The 21,560-nt window shown below is 31.0% G+C and overlaps 2 protein-coding genes and 2 pseudogenes across 2 annotated transcripts; all 4 read right to left on the bottom strand.

The window, feature by feature from the left end:
• Positions 1–147: 147 nt before the first annotated feature.
• LOC149515535 (receptor-like protein EIX2) lies at positions 148–3,174 on the bottom strand. Its single transcript, XM_089741708.1, has one exon. It carries the CDS (start codon positions 3,172–3,174, stop codon positions 148–150), a length of 3,027 nt encoding a protein of 1,008 aa, XP_089597834.1.
• Positions 3,175–12,727: 9,553 nt separating this feature from the next.
• Positions 12,728–13,146, bottom strand: LOC149515534 (peptidyl-prolyl cis-trans isomerase 1-like; annotated as a pseudogene).
• A 652-nt stretch (positions 13,147–13,798) lies between these two features.
• Positions 13,799–14,821, bottom strand: LOC149515533 (ethylene-response factor C3 pseudogene; annotated as a pseudogene).
• A 1,762-nt stretch (positions 14,822–16,583) lies between these two features.
• LOC149515532 (receptor-like protein EIX2) lies at positions 16,584–20,034 on the bottom strand. The gene has a single exon (XM_089768950.1). It carries the CDS (start codon positions 19,889–19,891, stop codon positions 16,733–16,735), a length of 3,159 nt encoding a protein of 1,052 aa, XP_089625076.1. The 5' UTR covers positions 19,892–20,034; the 3' UTR covers positions 16,584–16,732.
• Positions 20,035–21,560: the final 1,526 nt, after the last annotated feature.

Genomic DNA, 21,560 nt, shown 5'->3' with positions numbered 1-21,560 from the left:
ACATTAACACACATAATTTTATTTCATTTTAATAAATTATAACATGAAATACCACTTCCAAATCAGAATACATGGATAAAGTCAAGAGCATGCAAATCAAATTATTACATTACCAAACACACCGACATGAGCTGCCATTACAAATAATTACATACCAATAGTAGCCCAAAACATGCATAGCTTGTCACCAATTTGCTCCAATTTTTTATAATAAGCAAACCTCCAAGACCTGATTAAAACCAAGGGAGCCACTACTCCCCAAAACCCCATCGCAAATCCAAGCACTATGCTTTCATAAAGCCAATTCACCTCTGATGTTTTCTTTCCTCCACTACTACCTCCATTTGTACCATCAGGTGCTTCGCCTTTTTTGTTGCAATTTTTAGTGATTGGAAGTCCGCAAAGATGATTGCCAATGTAAGAAGACTTGTCAAAGCTTTGGAGTTGGGTGCTTGATGGGATTTGTCCTGTCAAGTTGTTGTAGGACAAGTTGAAGTGATTCAAGAAATTCAAATTGGAAAAACTTGAAGGGATTTCACCATGGAGTCGGTTCATCGACAAGTCAAGAGATTCCAACATCTCCATATTACCAATGGTCCCTGGTATCTTTCCAGTTAGGAGATTCCCTGACAAATTTAATGACAGCAGTCCCATGAGATAACCAAGTTCTTTGGGGATCTCTCCTGTGAGACTGTTAACTGAAAGGTCTATGCCGGTAACAAGTCCGAGTGTGGTGCTGTATTCATCCACTCTTCCTTTCATCACCAATAATGCACCAAAATAAAACGAGTTGTCAGGGTAGAATCTCGAGAACCAATTAGCCACGTGTGGGTTGAGGTTTGTGGCCATGGCACTTAGGTTACTAAAACATTTTGGAATAGCTCCTGAAATGTTGTTATAACCAAGATCCAAGACATGAAGAGAATTAAGAGCACAAATCTGATCAGGAATATAGTCTTGAAAGTTATTTGAACGGAGGTTTAGAATCACAAGGTTTGAGAGCTTGTCTCCAATCCATGCTGGAATACTTCCCATCAATTGATTTTCACTAAGATCAAGAACAAGCATATTAACTAAATGCTGCAATATGGATGGTACTTCTCCAAACAGGTTATTGTTACGAAAGCTTAATGACTTAATAAGACGCACAGATCCCAAGGATCTAGGAATTTTCCCAGTTAGATTGTTGTTTCCTAAATTTAGGACTTCCAACATTGGCATATTTTCCCAACAGTCTGGAATTTCACCTGACAAAAGATTTGATTCAACGTGAAGAATGTTCAAAACTTCCAGTTTATTTGAGGAATTACAAAGAAAATTAGAAAGTGATCCTGAAAAAAAGTTCTTGGACAAAAATAAATGCCCAAAATCTGAGAATATTGCCTGTGGCAATGGACCTGTGAATAGGTTGGAACTCAAGTCAGCCGTCCAACTTATTGGTAAATATGAAAACTCCCCGACTAGTTGGTTATGGGAAAGGTTTAGATATTCAAAAAAAGTCGAAAGGTTCCAAAACCAAATGGGAATGACACCTGAAATTCCAGCATGGGAGATATCTAAATTATCCATGTTCCCTTGGAATTGTAGCCACTGAGGAAATTGCAGACCAAGACGCCAGTTACCTAATCCAATACTTTCACAGTGAAAAGGGGGAATCCAACTTGGGTTTGGTATAAACGTTAACATGTTGTTAGATGCCCAAAAATATCTCAATATCGTGAGATTAGAAAAATGCGTTTCTGAGATATTTCCTTCCAACATATTATTGCTAACGTCTAAATCTTCCAAATTCCCAAGTTGTCCTAAAATTTGAGGAAGAGTTCCATTCAATCTGTTGTATGAAACATCAAGAAATTTCAATGATGACAACTTCCCTATCGAGAATGGAATGGGACCAGAAATGGAGTTTCGGTAAAGGGAAAGGTATGCCAAATTTTTAAATTGGCCAAGTTGATCAGGCAAATTGCCAGAAAGTTTGTTAGATGCAATATTTAATGACTCTAATCGATCCAAACTACATCTAGACAAACTCTCTATGATTTCTGAGACCTCATGATTAATTGTATTATTTGACAAATCCATCTCCCTCATATTGCAAAAACTTTCCAAATATTTGGGTTCAATCTCAAGCTGGTTATTTGAAAAATCAAGATGAGTAAGAGAGCTTAAGTTTTCAATGGCACTTGAAAAATTACCTTGCAGGCCGACACTGTTAAGACTAAGGAATTGAAGTTGGTTTAAATCAGACAACCAGTTGAGTGTCGATGATGAAGAGAATGAATTCCAACTAAGATCAAGAAATTTGAGAGAAGACATGTTTTGAAAGCCACTGGGAATCATACCTTCAACTCCACTAGAGCTAAGATCAATGGACACAAGACTACGAAGACTGAATATCCATGTCACCGAAGACAACAGGTTTTGAGAAAGATCAAGAACAGCAAGAGATGTGCAATTAACACTGATTGGAGATGGACCATTATTTAGAGAGCATCCTGACAAGTGTAACTCCACCAAAGAAGGAAGATTGTGTGTTGCCTGCAGCCAATCAGTTGCTTTACTAAGATTTGCAAGGCTCAAACCAAGATACTGCAGAGATGAAAGACCAGAAACCCATTGAAGAGTTTTAGCTTCAAATAAGGAATTGTGTCCAAGATCAAGATAATGCAGTTTTGAGAGATTTCCAAGATTATGGGGAATTGCTCCTTGGAAATTTGCCCAAGAGAGGTTAAGATACGTCAAACTCTTCATCGAACCAATGAATTGGGGAATTGCCAGGCCTCCAAATTCATTATTATTTAAGTCTAGGAAACTGAGATGTTTCAAATCGACCAAAGATGGATTTATTTTGCCTCCTAACTTTGATCGAAAGTAAGCATCCCATTCAGCAACCGGTGCATAAGCATCAGGACTAGTTGAAAGAAGCCCCAAATGCAGCTCTTTAACATGGCCAGTCAGGCTATTGCAGAAAACACCATGCCATTTACAGCAATCATCACCTTCAACCCAAGAAGATAGCTTGTTTGATCGATCAATGAGGTCTTGCTTGAACGTCAAAAGGGCTTGCCCCTCACTTCCAATGCAAAGCACATTGGAATTCCCATCACAAAAGCTAATAATAGCGGCTGCGATGACAAGAAGAAACCCAAACAAGGAAATTGTAACTGCTTTCATGGTTGCGTACTGATCATTGCTACCAACACCTAATATATAAAGTTAAAGAAAAATGTTTTCTACCACATCAAGCATTAGGAAATTTCTTCGAAGACTCCAATTTAAATTTCCAACTTGAAAATTTTCCACAGAAAGGATTCATATGTATGAATGAAATTCGACGTGTAGAAAGAACATCAAAAGAACTTGAAAAGGAGGTCAAGTCAAGTCAAGTCAACCAAGTATATGGAGTTAAAAATTTCCAGAAAATCCAATTTCCAACTTGAATTTTCCACGGAAAGCATTTATGGTCCATTTAAATTCTACAATTCTAGAAAGAAGAACAAAAAAGACTTGAAAAGTAAGTCAAGTCCACCAAATCTATGAAGTAAGTTCCACGGCCAAACAATTAACTCTTTAAGTCTTAAAAAAGAGAAAAAATATAAATAAAAATGAAAATGTAGAGAAAAAAAAAAACTACAAAAAATCTAGAGAAGCTAAGACTCTTTTTTCTTTTCTTTTTTTTTTTTTTGCTATAGTTACTTACTTTTTTTTAATATATGTATGGCGCCTAAAATTAAGAAATTTGTCGAAACAAGAATATTAATTCAAATTTAAAAAGTGGTTTTATATAAAAGTCTATGAGAGTAAAATGCTTAATTTTGCAAATTAAAATTTCAGTTTATTTTTGTCATAACGGTTTTGGCACTATTAGACGTAAGATGAGTTTTAAAATCGAGAAAATAAAATAGAGTTGCCACCAATCTTTGTTAGGGTGTGATTGGTCATCCAAAAGTTTATCTTTTTAATAAAACTATAAAAACGGGTTTAAAGTTTATCAACAAGATAGATTTCAGTTTACGAAAAACCGGGTTGGGTTCGAGAGTCGGTTACGCGCGGGGAAGGATTAGCACCCCCACAACGCCCATAAATTGGTACCATTCAACTATGCGCTATTTTCGGTGTTGGATAAAAATGATTTTAATTTAAAATTTAATACTAATTTCCTTCGTTTTAAAAAATATTTTTGCTAAAATTTTTATTTAGAAATATTGAGAAAATCTTTAAGTTAAAGAATTATCTTAAAATTCTCCAACATCTAGGCAGAATTTGAAATAACTCTTTTCGCTTAAGATTTAACACAACAATCCTTAAAATGAAATAACACTTCTTTATAGAAAATTATCGGTGACTCTCCAACATCTAGACAGAGTATCAAGAATTATTTCTTTTGGAATGTTATTTCTATTTTATTTTGTAATATCACAATTCTTTTTTAAAAGTATTATTCTTTTTCTTTTATTATAAAATATTTTATAACCAAGTAGTAAATAAAAATTAAAGACAGAATAGTGCAAATAATTACTGATAATAACATGCTAACGTATGTATGCAAATGAATGTTATGTAAAATGAAATGCAATTTAAGAGTTGGATTCTTAAGTATAATGAGACCACCCCGACTCTCCAATATCTAGGCAGAGCTTAGGTGCGACTGTTTATATTTAAGATCTCAATTTTTTATTATACTTTTTGTTTATTAATTCTATTATTAATGTGAATTACGAAATTGTGTGAAAACACTTAATGAAATAAAATTTTCTAAATACCCCATCATCTAGGCGGCATTCGGGAACAAATTGCTTCAAATAGAATTTTCACACGCGTCCTTAGGACTTTTAAGAGGTTTTGAGTAAAGGCTTGAGTAGAGGTCTTGAAGGTTTGGTTTTAAGGTTTAGAGGGTTTTAAAGCTTGAATTTTAGGATATAGAAGGTTTAGGGTTTTGATTTTAGAGTTTGGAGATTTTAGGGTTTGGAGATTTTAGGGTTTGGGGTTTTGATTTAAGGGTTTGGATTTTAGGGATTTTGGATTTTGGGATTTGGATTTTATGGGTTTCGAATTTTAGGGGTTTGGATTTAAAAGATTTTAGAGGGTTTGGATTTAAGAGATTTTGGATTTTTAGGGGGTTTGGATTTAAGAGATTTTGGATTTTTAGGGGTTTTAAAAACTTAGGATTTTGAAAATTAAAAATTAGTGTTTAAGGTTTAAGTAAAACGCGAACATCTCTAAAAATCCTCATCATCTAGGCGAACTTTCGGAGCAGGTTCAATTTTTTATAATTTTTGAAAACTAATTAAAAATTTCTTATGTGTTTTTTTTTATGAAAATTTATTCATAATAATTTTCCAATATCTAGACGGAATTATTTTTTTAGAAAAATATTTTTTATTCCCTCCAACATCTAGGCAGGGAAAATAATAATAATAGTAGATTTTTTTGAGCATTTTTAATATATATTTTTAATTATTATTTGTTTTCAATTTTATTATTATTATTTAAACAATTATTCTAACAAATTTAGAAATTTATCATGTATAAATATAAAAATATACTTAAAATAACAAAAATAATAATATAAAAAAAATTCAAAAATTCAAAAAAAATTTTTTTTTTTTACCTGAACTGGATTGGTTAATGGTCCAGTCAACGACCGGTTTGGCTGGACCGAAAAGGGGTCGGTTCGGCGCGCGATTCGACTGAGCTTGAGGGTTTTTCAGAAAGTAGGTTGAACGAGTATTCTTTTTTTCTTTAGAGAGCCTTCCAGCCAGTTGAAGGGGAAAATCGATGGGGATTTTAAAGAGCTTCAATTAGGGGAGATCTGGGTGGCTGTAGGCTAGTGAGAGTGGGTAGATAAAGGGCTAGTTAGAAGGCTGTAGGGTGGCTGGTCGGGGGGCGGCAGCAGCACCAGCCACCCTACCTTCTGTTTTTCTATTTTTTGTTTTTTTATAATTATTTTATTTTATATTAAATTATTATTATTATTATTATCGTTATTATTAATATTATAGTGAAATAAAAACAGTAGACCCGAACAAAATCGATGTCTACAATCTTTCATAGTTAACATAATTATTTTTTATCCGTTAACTTTCAATACAACTTTAATCACCAAATATTAGTATAATTTTCACAATTCATAATTACAGATGCTAAATTTTGAATTTTAAATTTACTAAATATCATATTTTAAAAATATTTGTATGAATTAATTAAGTTAAATTTAAAATTTTTAAAACAAGATTTCAATGCGTGATTTGATTGTATTTAGTATAAGTCATATAGTATCACCTAACTTCTTTTTTTTATATATCCAACAAGCAATGGAACTAACCCCTCATATAAGCCATGGAAAAAAAGTTCTTTTAAAAGTATAAGGAGGGAATTTATAAATTTTAATGAAATATTGTATTTTGATTGATTGAATCTACAACTGATGTAATAAAAAATGTAATAATTTTTTTGAATAATTGAACGATATTAACTTAAGTAATTATAATTTTATTATTTCGTATTAAATTTTATATAAACTCTAGTTGTATAATTTAAATATAAAAGTGTTGGGCTAGTTTTGTTTTGCCTTCTACCTCCAAGCAAATGGGGTATTAGAATCTTTACAGGCCCAAACAACCCTGCTGCTGCTAATATACAAAACAAAGTCTTCCCCTGCTGCCTCCTCCCTATAAATATCTTCTATCTCTATTTTTCCTCACCATTCTCTCATCAACCTCTCTCAAACCCATCACCAATTGCCAAAATCCTTTCTTTTCTTCGTGTTTGAACCAAAACCTATCTCTTTTTTCCTTTCAGCCCCCTTTCCCACCTTCTAAAACCCTCCTAAAACCCATATAAGCTATTCCAATACCCAGCAACCCCAACCTCTACAGCAACAACTTTACTAACCTTTTAGGCCACCCCCATCTCCATTGCCTGCCCAATTCCATTCCTTTGACCCATGAATAAGAGTCCTATGTATTGTTAATTGTGGTCATGAATAATAAAAGTATCATGTGTTGGAAATAAAATTGTGACCCAAGCATAATAAGGTAATCAAATATATCATAAAAGAAAGGTATGGGGGTAAAAAAATAAAACCCATGAACTAAAATTGAACATTTTTGTTATCAATTAAGCCCTTGTTAAAGAAAAAATGATTAATTGTTTTCATCCAATAAAGAGCGTAATTGAATGAAAATAGATGTATAAGAGTTTAATTGAGTGAAAATATTTATTCAAAGGTTCAATTGATTTGAAATAAAAGATTTAGAGCTTGGTTGATTGCAATAAAATATCAGAGACTTAAATGATTATTATTTAAGAGATTCCTTTTTGCTTATTATTTTTTGTTATAGTTATTTTCTTTTTTTTTTTGTTAAATCAAATTTTACTATATTTGTTTGATTAAAATTAAGTAAATTATTGAAAAAGAATATTAACTCAAATACAACACTGGTTTTATATAAAAATGATGGTATAATACTTTATATATATTAATGTGATTTCAAACATTTAATTTTGCAAAATTTTAATATATCATTCACATTTAACTTAATTAATTTTTTTTCATTGATTTTCAATATAATTTTAGTCTCCATTCATTTGTATTATTTTCTCAATTCATGACCAAGTCTTAAATACGCAAATGATAATGATAAGTGCATTGAAAAGTAACAAACACGAAGCCTACTTTGCAAGAAAGAAAGCTTGTAACCAATGCTTTCCACCTTTCTTAAGCTAACCACAATGATTTGTTGAAATACAAAGAAAAATTGTGACCTCCAATTTTCAGCTTGAATTTTCCAAACAAGCATTTTATGGTCCATTGAAATTCGACAATTGTAGAAAGAAGAACAAAAAAGACTTGACAAGTAAGTCAAGTCAACCAAGTCTATGGAGTTAAAATTTTCCAGAAAAACCAATTTCCAACTTGAATTTTTTTATGGTCCATTTCTAGAACAAAAAAGACTTGACAAGTAGTTCAAGTCCGCATTGTCTATGAAGTAAGTCCCACGGTCAAATAATTAACTCTTTAAGTCTTAGAAAAGAGAAAAAATATAAATAAAAATGAAAATTTAGAGAAACAATAAAATTACAAAAAATTTAGAGAAGCTAACACTCTTTTTCCTTATTATTTTTTTGCTATAGTTACTTTTTTTTTTTGTTAAATCAAGTTTTAATATATGTGTGGCGCCTAAAATTAAGAAATTTATCAAAAAAAGAATATTAATTCAAATATAAAAAGTAGTTTTATATAAAAATCTATGAAAATAAAACGCTTACAGTTTATCTTTCATAGTTAACACAATTATTTTTTATCCATTACCTTTTAATACAACTTTAATCACCAAATATTAGTATAATTTTTACAATTCATAATTATAAATATTGAGATTTAAATTTTAAATTTATTGAATATCATATTTAAAAAATATTTGTATGAATCAATTAAGTGAAATTTTAAAATTTTAAAACAAGATTTCAGGTTTGATTGTACTTAGTATGATTTCTATAGTATCACCAAGCTTTTTTTTTTTTTAATATCCAACAAGCAATGGAACTAACCCCTCATATAAGTCATGGAAAAAAATTCTTTTGAAATTATAAGGAGAAAATTTACAAATTTTAATGATGTGTTGTATTTTGATTGATTGAATCTACAATTGCTGTAATAAAAAATGTAATAATTTTTTTAAATAATTGAATGATATTAATTTAAGTAATTATAATTTTATTATTTCGTATTAAATGATACATAAACTCAAGTTGTATAATTTAAATGATATACACTTAAATATAAAAGTGTTGGGCTAGTTTTTTTTGCCTTATGGCACTAAGCAAATGGGGTATTAAAATCTTGACATGCCTAAACAACCCTGCTGCTGCTAATGAACAAAATAAAGCCTTCCCCTTCTCCCTCCTCCCTACAAGTATCTTCTAACTCTATTTTTCCTCACCATGCTCTCATCAACCTCTCTCAAACCCATCACCAATTGCCAAAATCCTTTCTTTTCTTCATTTTTGAACCAAAACCTATCTCTTTTTTCCTTTCACCCCCTTTTCCCACCTTCTAAAATCCTCCTAAAACCCATCTAAGCTATTCCAATCCCCAGCAACCCCAACCTCTACAGCAACAACTTTACTAAACTTTTAGGCCACCCCCATCTCATTGCCTGCCCAATTCCATTCCTTTGACCCGTGAATAAGAGTCCTATGTTTTGCTAATTGTGGTCATGAATAACAAAAGTATCATGTGTTGAAAATAAAATTGTGATGCAAGTATAATAAGGTAATCAAATATATCATAAAAGAAAGGTAAATGGGTGAAAAAAAAAAACCCCATGAACTAAAATTCAACATTTTTTTTATCAATTAAGCCCTTGTTAGAGAAAAGCCAGTTAATTGTTTTCGTCCAATAAAGAGCTTAATTGAATGAAAACAGATGTATAAAAGTTTAATTGAGTGAAAAAATATATGTAAAGGTTTACTTGATTTGAAATAGAAGATTTAGAGCTTGATTAATTGCAATTAAATATTAGGAACTTAAATGATTGTTAAATTTTTGTCTAAGATTTTTTTTAAACCTTATCCCTAAAAAATTCATAAAAAAATTTACATAAAATTTAGAGAAGTTAAGACTCTTTTTTCTTATTATTCTTTGCTATAGTTTTAAATCAAATTTTGCTATATATGTTTGGCTAAAATTAAGCAAATTGTTGAAAAAGAATATTAATTCAAATACAACACTAGTTTTATATAAAAATGAAGTTATAATACTTTATGTACGTGATTTCAAACGTTTAATTTTGCAAAATTTTAATATATCTTTCGTAGTTAACATAATTATTATTTTTTCACTAACTTTTAATAAATTTTAATCACCGTTCACTAGCATCATTTTCTCAATTCGTGACTAAGTCTTAAGCACGTAAATAATAATGATAAATATATTGAAAAGTAACAAACACGGCGCATAAACATGCCAATTGATCTACCCCGTAAGGAAGAAAGCTTGTGACCTATGCTTTCCAACTTTTCATAGTATGCTAACCACCATGATTTGATGAAATACAAAGCAAGCTTGTGACCTCCAATTTCCAACCTGAATTTTCCACAAATAGCATTTTGTGATTCATTGAAATTCGATAATTGTAGAAAGAAGAACAAAAAACTTGACAAAGGAGTCAAATCCACCAAGTCTGTGGAGTAAGTCCCACGGCCCGGTAATTAACACTTTAGGTCTTAGAAAAGAAAAAAAATTACAAAAAAATTACAAAAAATTTAGAGAAACTAAGACTCTTTTTCCTTATTATTATTTTTTTAGTTATAGTTATTTTATTTATTTTTTTTTTGTATATTGTTGGAGCCTAAAATTAAGAAAATTGATGAAAAAAGAATATTAATTCAAATATAAAACGTGATTTTATATAAAAATGAAGTTGTATAAAAATCTATGAAAGAAAAACGTTTAATTTGCAAATTAAAATTTCGTATATCTTTCGTAGTTTAGGTGGGTTTGAAAATATAAGGGAAGTTTTTGATTGGAAACATTTGAAGCTTGAAGTAGATGAGACTCAGTATGAATTTGTTACTTGTTATAATGTCGAATGTGAGATTTATACATTTTAGAGAAGTTAAAAGATTCCTTTTTGTTTATTATTTTTTGTTATAGTTATTTTCTTTTTTTTTTACTATATTTGTTTGACTAAAATTAAGTAAATTATTGAAAAAGAATATTAATTCAAATACAACACTGGTTTTATATAAAAATGATGCTATAATACTTCATATATATTAATGTGATTTCAAACATTTAATTTTGCAAATTTTTAATATATTATTCACAGTTAACGCAATTAGTATATTTTTTTATTAATTTTCAATATAATTTTAGTTACCGTTCTTTTGTATTATTTTCTCAATTCATGACTAAGTCTTAAATACGTAAATGATAATGATAAGTGCATTGAAAAGTGACAAACACGAAGCCCACTTTGCAAGAAAGAAAGCTTGTAACCAATGCTTTCCACCTTTTCTTAGTAAGCTAACCACAATGATTTGTTGAAATACAAAGAAAATTTGTGACCTCCAATTTTCAGTTTGAATTTTCCAAAAAAGCATTTTTATGGTCCATTGAAATTCGACAATTGTAGACAGAAGAACCAAAAAGACATGACAAGTAAGTCAAGTCCACCAAATCTATGAAGTAAGTCTCACGGCCAGGTAATTAACTCTTTAGGTCTTTGAAAAGAGAAAAAAAATTAAATAATGAAAAATTAGAAAAAAATATAATTACAAAAAATTTAGAGAAGCTAAGATTCGTTTTTCTTGTTATTTTTTGCTATAGTTATTTTCTTTTTTCATTTTTGCCATATCAAATTTTGCTATATATGTTTAAACGCCTAAAATTAAAAAATTGTTGAAAAAAGATTATTAATTCAAATATAAAATAAGATTTTATTTAAAAATGAAGTTATATAAAATTCTATGAATGTAAAACGTTTAATTTTGCAAATTGAAATTTTAGTTTATCTGTCATAGTTACCACAATTATTTTTTTATCCATTAATTTTTAATACAATTTTAATCACAAAATATTAGTATGATTTTCATAAGTCCTAATTATAGATATTAGGATTTGAATCTTAAATTGAATGTCACCTCTTATAGGTGACTGTATAAATTAATTAAATTAAATATGTTGATTTGATTGTACTTGGTATAATTCATATAGTATCACCAAACTTTTTCTTTATATAACCAACAAGCAATTGAACTAGCCCCTCACATAAGCCATGGAAAAAATTTTCTCTTCAAACTATAAGAAGAGAATTTACTTAATGACGTATTATATTTTGATTGATTGAATTTACAATAGACGTGATAAAAAATATAATAATTTTTTATTATTTTGATGAGTTTTTTTTTTAATTTTTATATACAAATTGACATAATTGAACGATATTAATTTAAGTAATTATGTTTTTATTATTTCATATTAAATGTTATATAAATTCAGTTTGTATAATTTAAAAACTCTGGGTGATATATACATATATATATATTAAATATAAAAGTGCTGGGCTAGTTGAGTTTTGCCTTATGCCACCAAGCAAACGGGGAATTATTAGAATCTTGACAGGCCTAAACAAAATAGAGTCTTCCCCTTCTCCCTCCTTCCTGCAAATATCTTCTACCTCTATTTTTCCTCACCATGCTCCCATCATCCTCTCTTAAACCCATCACCAATTGCCAAAATCCTTTCTTTTCTTCATTTTTGAACCAAAACCCATCTGTTTTTTCCCTTCACCTCCCTTTCTCACCTTCTAAAACCCAACTCAGCTATTCTAGTCCCCAGCAACCCCCCAAACCTCTGCAGCAACAACTTTACTAACCTTTTAGGCACCCCCATCTCCATTGCCTGCCCAATTCCGTTCCCTTGACCCATGACTAAGTGTCCTCGTATATGTTCTGTTAATTGTGATCAAGCATAGTTAAAGTATCATGTGTTGAAAATAAAATTGTGATCCAACTATAATATAAATGAAATTGATCAGTTCCTCTCCTAACCAAAATGTATAATATGATAAAACATGACACTGAAGCAATTTTTCCTTCAGGAGTGTCTCAAATTTCTATTGAAACGTACATTATCAGTGACTAACAAAGTGGATAGAGTCCAAATTGCCATGTAGAAACATAAAAAAAATACATTACTTCATCATTCCCAGCTTTTCCATCAATTTTCTTTTGGTTGACCACGGTCTTCGATCACAACTGGTTGCAAAGTCCTCCCACTTTCTGAGCCAGCTTTTTCCATCTCCTTGACAACGCTTATCCATCCACTTCTTTACCAAACACAACATGCTTTCCATCAAGCCATGGAGTCTTCTCAGTGCATATAAAGAATTGGGAACCATTGGTGTTTGGTCCAGCATTGGCCTTTGACAAGCAACGAGGTCCGATATGTTTGAGCTTGAAATTCTCATCTGCAAATTTCATGCCATAGATTGATTCTCCACCAGTGCCATTCCCCCTTGTGAAATCTCCACCTTGACACATGAAGCTCGGGATGATTCGGTGAAATGCTGATCCTTTATGGTGCAATGGCTTCCCAGACATTCCGAAACCCTTGTCCCCAGTGCAGAGTATTTGCAATTATATTGTGGGCTAACACAGTCAAGTAATCCAGATTTAGGTCAATTAATGTCAAATTACAAATAATTATAGTGGTATCATATTCGAACATGTAGTATGATATTAATTAAGTATGATCCTAGTTTAATTCTGTATTTAAATCCATAATATGATTGGTCAATTTTGATTAATTTATATATCGAAAAGCTCATGATGGTAACAACACATCCATGGGCTTGGATTTAGGGGGATTGATTTCTTTTCCACATTAAAAACAGTTTTAGTTATAAATTATGATAGTGATTCGGTTAGCCTTCAGCCAAATTGGTTATAGTTCAATTAGAGCTTCATCTAATTCAAAATTGTGTCCAAATTGCCTTGGCAATTGCACATATTGCTCAAGGAAAAAGTGGTTAATATTCTTCTTTCCCGAAAAGAAAATAAAAAACCTCAATTGAAAAGAAAATAGAATGGCTTTACTGATAAGGATATGGTGAGATATGGACAGAAATCTTATAAATTAGAAAACATATTTTCTTTTATACCAAGAAAAAAAGAAATGAGAATACAAATTGGCGCAACGACCTTTATTTTCAAGTGTTCTTTTAAGCAAAAAAGAAAATAAAACTACTGCTAATATATGATTAATATAGATGATAACTCTTCATGAATTCAAAATAACTAGAAATTGTTATCATATATATATGTATGTATATATAGAAGAACGAAAATTTGTAGAAATGTTCAACTAGTATGTAATATAATTGTTGGCGAAAATTATACATAGCACTAAACTTTGATTGTACATCATCTCAAAGATTTACAAATTCACAGACAATATCCAACAAAAAATTTGGTCCTCCTCCACTATCTCAATTGAAAAGGGAGAAGAAACAAAAAAGGGAAGAAAAAATGTTGGTGTTTGACTCAAATATTCACCAATAAGGAGTTGCACTCTCAGATTTACTTAGAAGCTCCTCCAAATAATCAGCTCCTAAATCCTTAAACACCAGGATAATTTCCATCCCCATTTCCTTCTTTCTTGATCTTCATGTTCCCTGATCTTTTGCTCTTCATGGAGTACCTTTTCTCAATTGTCAAAGTAGGTGAACAACTTTCTTCAAATCCATAGTTCATTTCTTGAAGTGAATCATAAACTGTATCCATTGGAAAATTGATTATCACCATCGGACCTCGCATTGCGAGTGTAGCTTGATCATACGCTAGCTGTAGCCTCATCTATATCCAAGGTTCCAGGCCAAAGTCTAACACCATTCCTTATGGAATCCCTTATCTCAACTGCATATTTTCCCCATGGCCTCTTCCTAACTCCTCTATACGAAACCTCCTTTCCTGTCTCATCTTCATTTGCATTCAACTTCACTTAATGATCCTTTCTAAAACTATTACGGATGTGGTATCAAAAGTGTTTTCCTATGCTTGATTTAGGACTCCCAAAGGAACATTTCTTGGGAGTCATTTCCATTGAAAGGAAGGGTTTGGTTATGGAGATAATTGAATGATTCTGGTGAGAATTTTTTTGAGAAATATAGCAAGAAGAGGATTCAAGAGACAATTGGAGATTTGGGTAATGAAAAAATGAAGAGTCCATGCATGAAAATCAAGTAATTCTTATAATGGAAACGATTATTCTTCTTCGATCTTTTAATTAATTCACTTTGATTTTGCTTTTTGGTTTTGGTCATGGGAAATGAAATTTGAAGCTTAGTGATATATATATATATATATATATATATAGTAATTACAAGCTAGGGAGGGAAAGGCTACATTATTCAAATATTTATTTTAAAAATGTAAAAAAAAAAGAAGAAGGAACAAATTAAAGAAACGATGGAAAGAGAGTAAAATTGTATGAAGATGTTATTAGCGTCCAACATCATTATTTGGTCGCAGAATCGACAGGTGAGTCAAAAGGAATACTCGTCGGGGCATGACGGCCAGGTCAAGTCAAAATTCTCTTACATCACCCGTGATGTTTCGCTTTTATGTCCTACCTATAACTCATATTTTTAGCTAATTAAAATTGTAAATCATTATGCTTAGAGTGATCAATTACAATGTTAATTACCTTATATTGATGAACATGATTTGATTAATATAGTCGGGTTATAGTTAAAGTTTGTCATAATTTTATTTTTTATGCAAGAAAGATTATAATTTGAGAATTAAAAAAAGAATTATAGATGCATAAATTTAAATTTTAATCTAATCTAAAGTACTTTTTAAAATATTTATATAAATCAATTAGACTAGACTTTGAATTTATAAAAAGATTACTTTATATATATATATATATATATACACTTTTCATTTAAATTATATGATATAATCATATTATTGAAAGGGGTTAATTTTAATTTTTCAAGTATCACTAATAAGTGAATGCTGATGAAATAAAAATTTACCTATCTAATAATAATGTATAATATAGAATAAATAATCAATATATTTTTAAAAATATTATTTTATGGTGTGATTTTAATAAAACAAAAAAATATATTTTTTCATTGAATAATTATTTCATATAATCCTTCTTTTATTAATTATGTCAAAATTTATCGTAAATGAGTTTCTTAAACTAGCATAATTGATGTTATACTAATTTTTTGAATAGAAAATAAGATGTTATACTAATTGTTAATACATACATTGGTCATTATTTTAAATGTTTTTATCCATTACTAGAATTTCATCCCACTATTTTAGGTAAGTTACTTTTCATTGTTTTTAATATATTTATAATTATTTTTAATAAAAAAATAATAATAATTTTAACTCACTTGTTGAATCTTATAAATATATCAAAATTAAAAAATAATAATAATTTTAACTCACATGTTACGCTTTTGTTGTTGGCTCTTTTGCTATGACATGAACTTTTATTTTTTATTTTCAAATTTATAAATTATTTGTTCAAATCTATGACGTTTTTCCAATTTAGTTTAAATTATAAACATTTTAAAACTTGTAGAAAAAAGAAAAAGAAAAATACAACTATATTTTTTTATGATGACTTACGTTTGATTTTTAATTTTTTGAATTTTTTTTCTTTTTATATTTCTTTATTTATTATTATTTCGATTAAAATTTTTCAAAATTACATAAATTTGGATAAAAAAGACTATTTTGCTTGATTCATTCATGGGTTAGTAATGTGAAGTGAATTGACAAAATCAGGTTGATCAGATTCGGCCAGCTTTTATATATATATTTTTTCTCGTAAACCGACATTCTCCAATTTCTATATAATTGCAATAAAAGCTTTCACTTCCTTTGGATTTATAAAAAATTGTAGTTTTTGAAATTTTCTTTTGAACAACAAATCAAAATCATAACGAAGACTAGTATAAGAAATATTTCAAATTAGAGGATTTATAAAAAAATTTTACCTTCAAGCCATATTGCATAAAAACTTGAACATAGGTCTACGAATCAAATACATTAACACACACAATTTTATTTCATTTCAATAAATTATAACATGGAATACTACATCCATAAACCGAATACATGGATTAAATAAAAAGCTTGCAAATCAAGTTATTACATTACCAAACACACCGAAATGAGCTTCAATTACAAATAATTACATACCAATAGTAGCCCAAAACACATATAGCTTATCACCAATTTGCTCCAGTTTTTGATAATAAGCAAACCTCCAAGACCTGACGAAAACCAGGGGAGCCACTACCCCCCAAAACCCCATCACAAATCCAAGTACTACGCTTACATAAAGCCAATTCACATTAGACCTTTTCTTTCCTCCACTCCTACCTCCATTTGTAACATCAGGTGTTTCGCCATTTCTGCTGCAATTTTTAGTGACTGGAGGTCCACAAAGATGATTGCCAATGTACGAAAACCTGTCAAAGCTTTGCAGCTGGGTGCCTGATGGGATTTGTCCTGTCAAGTTGTTGTAGGACAAGTTCAAGTGATTCAAGAAATTCAAATTGGAGAAACTTGAAGGGATTTCACCATGGAGTTGGTTCATCGATAAGTCAAGAGATTCCAACACCTCCATATTGCCAATGTTCTCTGGTATCTTTCCTGTTAGGAGATTCCCTGACAAATTTAATGACCGCAGTCCTATGAGATTACCAAGTTCTTCGGGGATCTCTCCTCTGAGACTGTTAACTGAAAGGTCTATGCCGACAACAAGTCCTAGTATGGTACTGTAATCATCCTCTCTTCCTTTCATCACCAATAATGCACCCAAAAGAAACAGGTTATTAGACTCGAATGACCAGGTACTGTTTCCCACGTGTATCTTGAGGGGTTTTATGGCCATGGCACTTAGGTTACTAAAACATTTTGGAATTGCTCCTGAAATGTTGTTATAACCAAGATCCAAGAACTGAAGAGAATTATGAGCACAAATTTGATCAGGAATATAGGCTTGGAAGTTATTTGAACGGAGGTTTAGAACCACAAGGTTTAAGAGGTTGTCTCCAATCCATGCTGGAATACTTCCCGTCAATTGATTTTCACTAAGATCAAGAATAAGCATGTCAACCAAATTCTGCAGTGTAGATGGTACTTCTCCAAGTAGGTTATTGTTACGAAGGTTTAATGACAGAACACGGCGCAAAAATCCCAAGGATCTAGGAATTTTCCCAGTTAGATTGTTGTTTCCCAAATTTAAGACTTTCAAAAATTGCCAATTTTCCCAACAATTTGGAATTTCACCAGATAGAAGATTTGATTCAATGTCAAGAATGGTCAAGGGTTCCAATTTAGTTGAGGAATTGCAAAGAAAATTGGAAAGTGTTCCTGAAAATAGATTCTTAGACAAAAATAAAAACATCAAATCTGAGGGTGCCTGTAGCAATGGACCTGTGAATAGGTTGGAACTCAAGTCAACAACCAAACTCCTAGGAAAATATGAAATCTTCCCCACTAGTTGGTTGTTAGAAAGATTTAGATATTCAAATTGAGTCGAAAGGTTCCAAAACCAAGTGGGAATGACACCTGAAATTTCAGCATGGGAGATATCTAAATGAAACAAGTTCTTTTGGAATTGTAGCCACTGAGGAAATTTCGGACCAAGATGACAGTTACCTAATTCAATATTTTCACAGTGGAAAGGAGGAATCCAACTTGGATTTGGTTTAAACGTTAACATGTTGTTAGATGCCCTGAAAATTCTCAATCTTGTGAGATTAGAGAAGTGCATTTCTGATATATTTCCTTCCAACATATTATTGCTAACGTCTAAATGTTCCAAATTCCCAAGTTGTCCTAAACTTTGAGGAAGAGTTGCATTCAATTGATTGTTTGAAACATCAAGCAACTTCAAAGATAATAGCTCCCCTACCGGAAGAGGTCCGGTTAATTGATTGTACGAAACATCAAGAACTTTCAATGATGACAACTTCCCTATTGAGAATGGAATGGGACCAGAAATGGAGTTTTCAGAAAGGGAAAGGTATGCCAGATTTTTAAATTGGCTGAGTTGATCAGGTAAATGGCCAGAAACTTTGTTAGATTCAATATTTAATGACTCTAATCGATCCAAACTACATCTAGACAAACTCTCTATGATTTCTGATACCTTATGATCAATTCCGTTATTTGACAAATCCATCTCTCTCAGATTACAAAGACTCTCCAAACATTTGGGTTCTATAATTTCAAGCTGATTATGTGAAACATCAAGATGAGTAAGAGAGCTTAAGTTTCTAATGGCACATGAAAAATTACCTTGCAGGCCGACACTGCTAAGACCAAGGAATTGAAGTTGGTTGAAATTAGACAACCAGCTGAGTGTCGATGAAGAAGAGAATGAATTCCTACTAAGATCAAGAAATTTGAGAGAAGACATATTTTGAAAACCATTGGGAATCACACCTTCAACTTCATTGGAGCTAAGATCAATGGACACAAGACTACGAAGACTGAATATCCATGTAGGCACCGAAGACAATGTATTTGTGGAAAGATCAAGAACAGCAAGAGATTTGTAATTAACACTGATTGGAGATGAATCATTATTTAGATTGCAGCCTGACAAGTGTAACTCTACCAAAGAAGGAAGTTTGTGTGTTGCCTGCAGCCAATCAGTTGCTTTACCAAGATCTGCAGAACTCAAATCAAGATACTGCAGAGAAGAAAGACCAGAAACCCACTGAAGAGTTTTAGCTTCAAATAGGGAATTGTATCCAAGATCAAGGCAATGCAAATTTGAGAGATTTCCAAGCATATGGGGAATTGTTCCTCGAAAATTTGCCCGAGAAAGGTTAAGATATGTCAAACTCTTCATCGAACCAATGAATTCGGGAATTGCCAGACCTCCAAAGTCGTTATTGCTTAAGTCTAGGAAATTGAAACATTTCAACTCGATCAAAGAAGGATTTACTCTGCCCCCTAGCTTTGAGCGAAAGTAAGCATCCCATTCAGCTGACCGAAAATAAGCATCCCACAGAGCAATTGGCTTATCCTCATGAGCATCCCTTTCAACGACTGGCACATCTTCAGCAGGACTTCTTGAAAGAAGCCCCAAGTGCAGCTCTTTGACGTGGCCAGTCAAGTTATTGCAGAAAACACCAAGCCACTCACAGCAATTCTCACCTTCAACCCAAGAAGATAGCCTGTTTGATTGATCAATGAGGTCTTGCTTGAACTTCAAAAGGGCTTGTCTCTCACGTTCAATGCAAAGCGCATTGGAATTCCCATTACAAAAGCCAATATCGATGGCTGCGATGGCAAGAAGAAATCCAAACAAGGAAATTGTAACCGCTCTCATGGTTGCATATCGATCCTTGCTACCAACACCGAATATATAAAGTTAAAGAAAAATATTTTCCACCACATCAAGTGCTAGGAATTTTCTTCAAAGGCCTCCAATTTAAAATTCCAGCTTGAATTTTCCTCAAAAGCAATCATACGTATAAATTCGACAAGTGTAGAAAGAATATAAAAAGAACTTGACAAGAACTTTAAGTAAACCAAGTCTATGGAGCAAGTCTCACGGCCAGCTAATTAACTCTTTAGGTTTTAGAAAACAGGAAAAAATGAAAAGTTTAGAAAAAAAATAAAATTACATCAACTTTAGAAAAAAGTTAAATACTCTTTATCTTTATTTGTTTTCTGTAGTTATTGCTTTTTTTTGTTAAATCAAATTTTGCTATATATTTTTAGCTAAAATTAAGCAAAATTGTTGAAAAAAGATAATTCAAGTACAACACTGGTTTTATATAAAAATAAAGTTATAATAATTTATGTACATGACTTTAAACATTTAATTTTGTAAATTTTTAATATATCTTTTATAGTTAACACAGTTATTATTTTTTCATTAATTTTTAATATAATTTTAATCACCGTTCATTAGCATCATTTTCTCAATTCATGGCTAAGTCTTAAACACGTAAATGATAAGACGAATGCATAAAAAAGTAACGAACACGGAGCACAAATAAGCCAGCTGATCTAACCCTTGAGGAAGAAAACTTGTGACCGTTGCTTTCAACTTTTGATAGTAGGCCAACCACCGTGATTTGACGAAACACAAAGAAAGCTTGTGACCTCCAATTTCCCACTTGAATTTTCCACAAAAAGCATTTTATAGTCCATTAAAATTCAACAATTGTAGAAAGAACAAAAGACTTGATAAAGGAGTCAAGTCCACCAAGTCTATGGAGTAAGTTGCACGGCCCAGCAATTAACTCTTTAGGTCTTAGAAAAGAGAAAAAATAAATAAAAAATAAAAATTGAGAAAAAAATAAAATTACAAAAAATTTAGAGAAGTAAAACTCTTTTTCTTTATTATTTTTTTGCTATAGGCTTTTTTTTTTTTAAATCAAAATTTGCTATATATGTTTAGCTAAAATTAATGTAAAATAAGTGATGATGGTAATAATTAATGGTTAAAATAAGATATGATAATGTAAACTATATATATTTTTTTGGTCAGTAAAAGTAAAATTAATGGTAAATAAGTGATGATGTTTATAATTAATTTAATATTATCAAGTTCAACTAATTTAAAAATAATATTTTTATGAATTATAATAAAGAAATTAAAATTTATATTAACTGAAAACCTCCCACCACTAACCCAATCAACACGCACACGTTCTTCATCCTTACCACCTTCATTTGTAACAACTTTTCTGTTGTAGTTTACACTGACCGGAGGTCCACAAAGTTGATTGCCAATGTAAGAGAACTCGTCAAAAGTTTGGAGTTAGGTACTTGATGGGATTCTTCCCCTCAAAATCAAGAGATTTTAGTATCCTCATTGTCACGCTCCAAACCCGAAGATTTAGAACTTAATAATACCGCATACTTATGAGACGAATCTTATAAGCGTATAAGGCAACAGATATCTAACTAAATTAAAATCTCCAATAATCTTCAAAATAATACTTTACAGAATCTCAAGTCTATAAAATTATACTCTTTGTAAATTA

This window comes from Durio zibethinus, chromosome 12 (genome assembly GCF_047325235.1).
Source record: "Durio zibethinus cultivar Kanyao isolate XHJ-2024 chromosome 12, ASM4732523v1, whole genome shotgun sequence".
Classification (NCBI taxonomy): Eukaryota; Viridiplantae; Streptophyta; class Magnoliopsida; order Malvales; family Malvaceae; genus Durio; species Durio zibethinus.
Note: the sequence above shows the minus strand (reverse complement) of the source record. Positions and strands in the feature narration are given on the sequence as shown.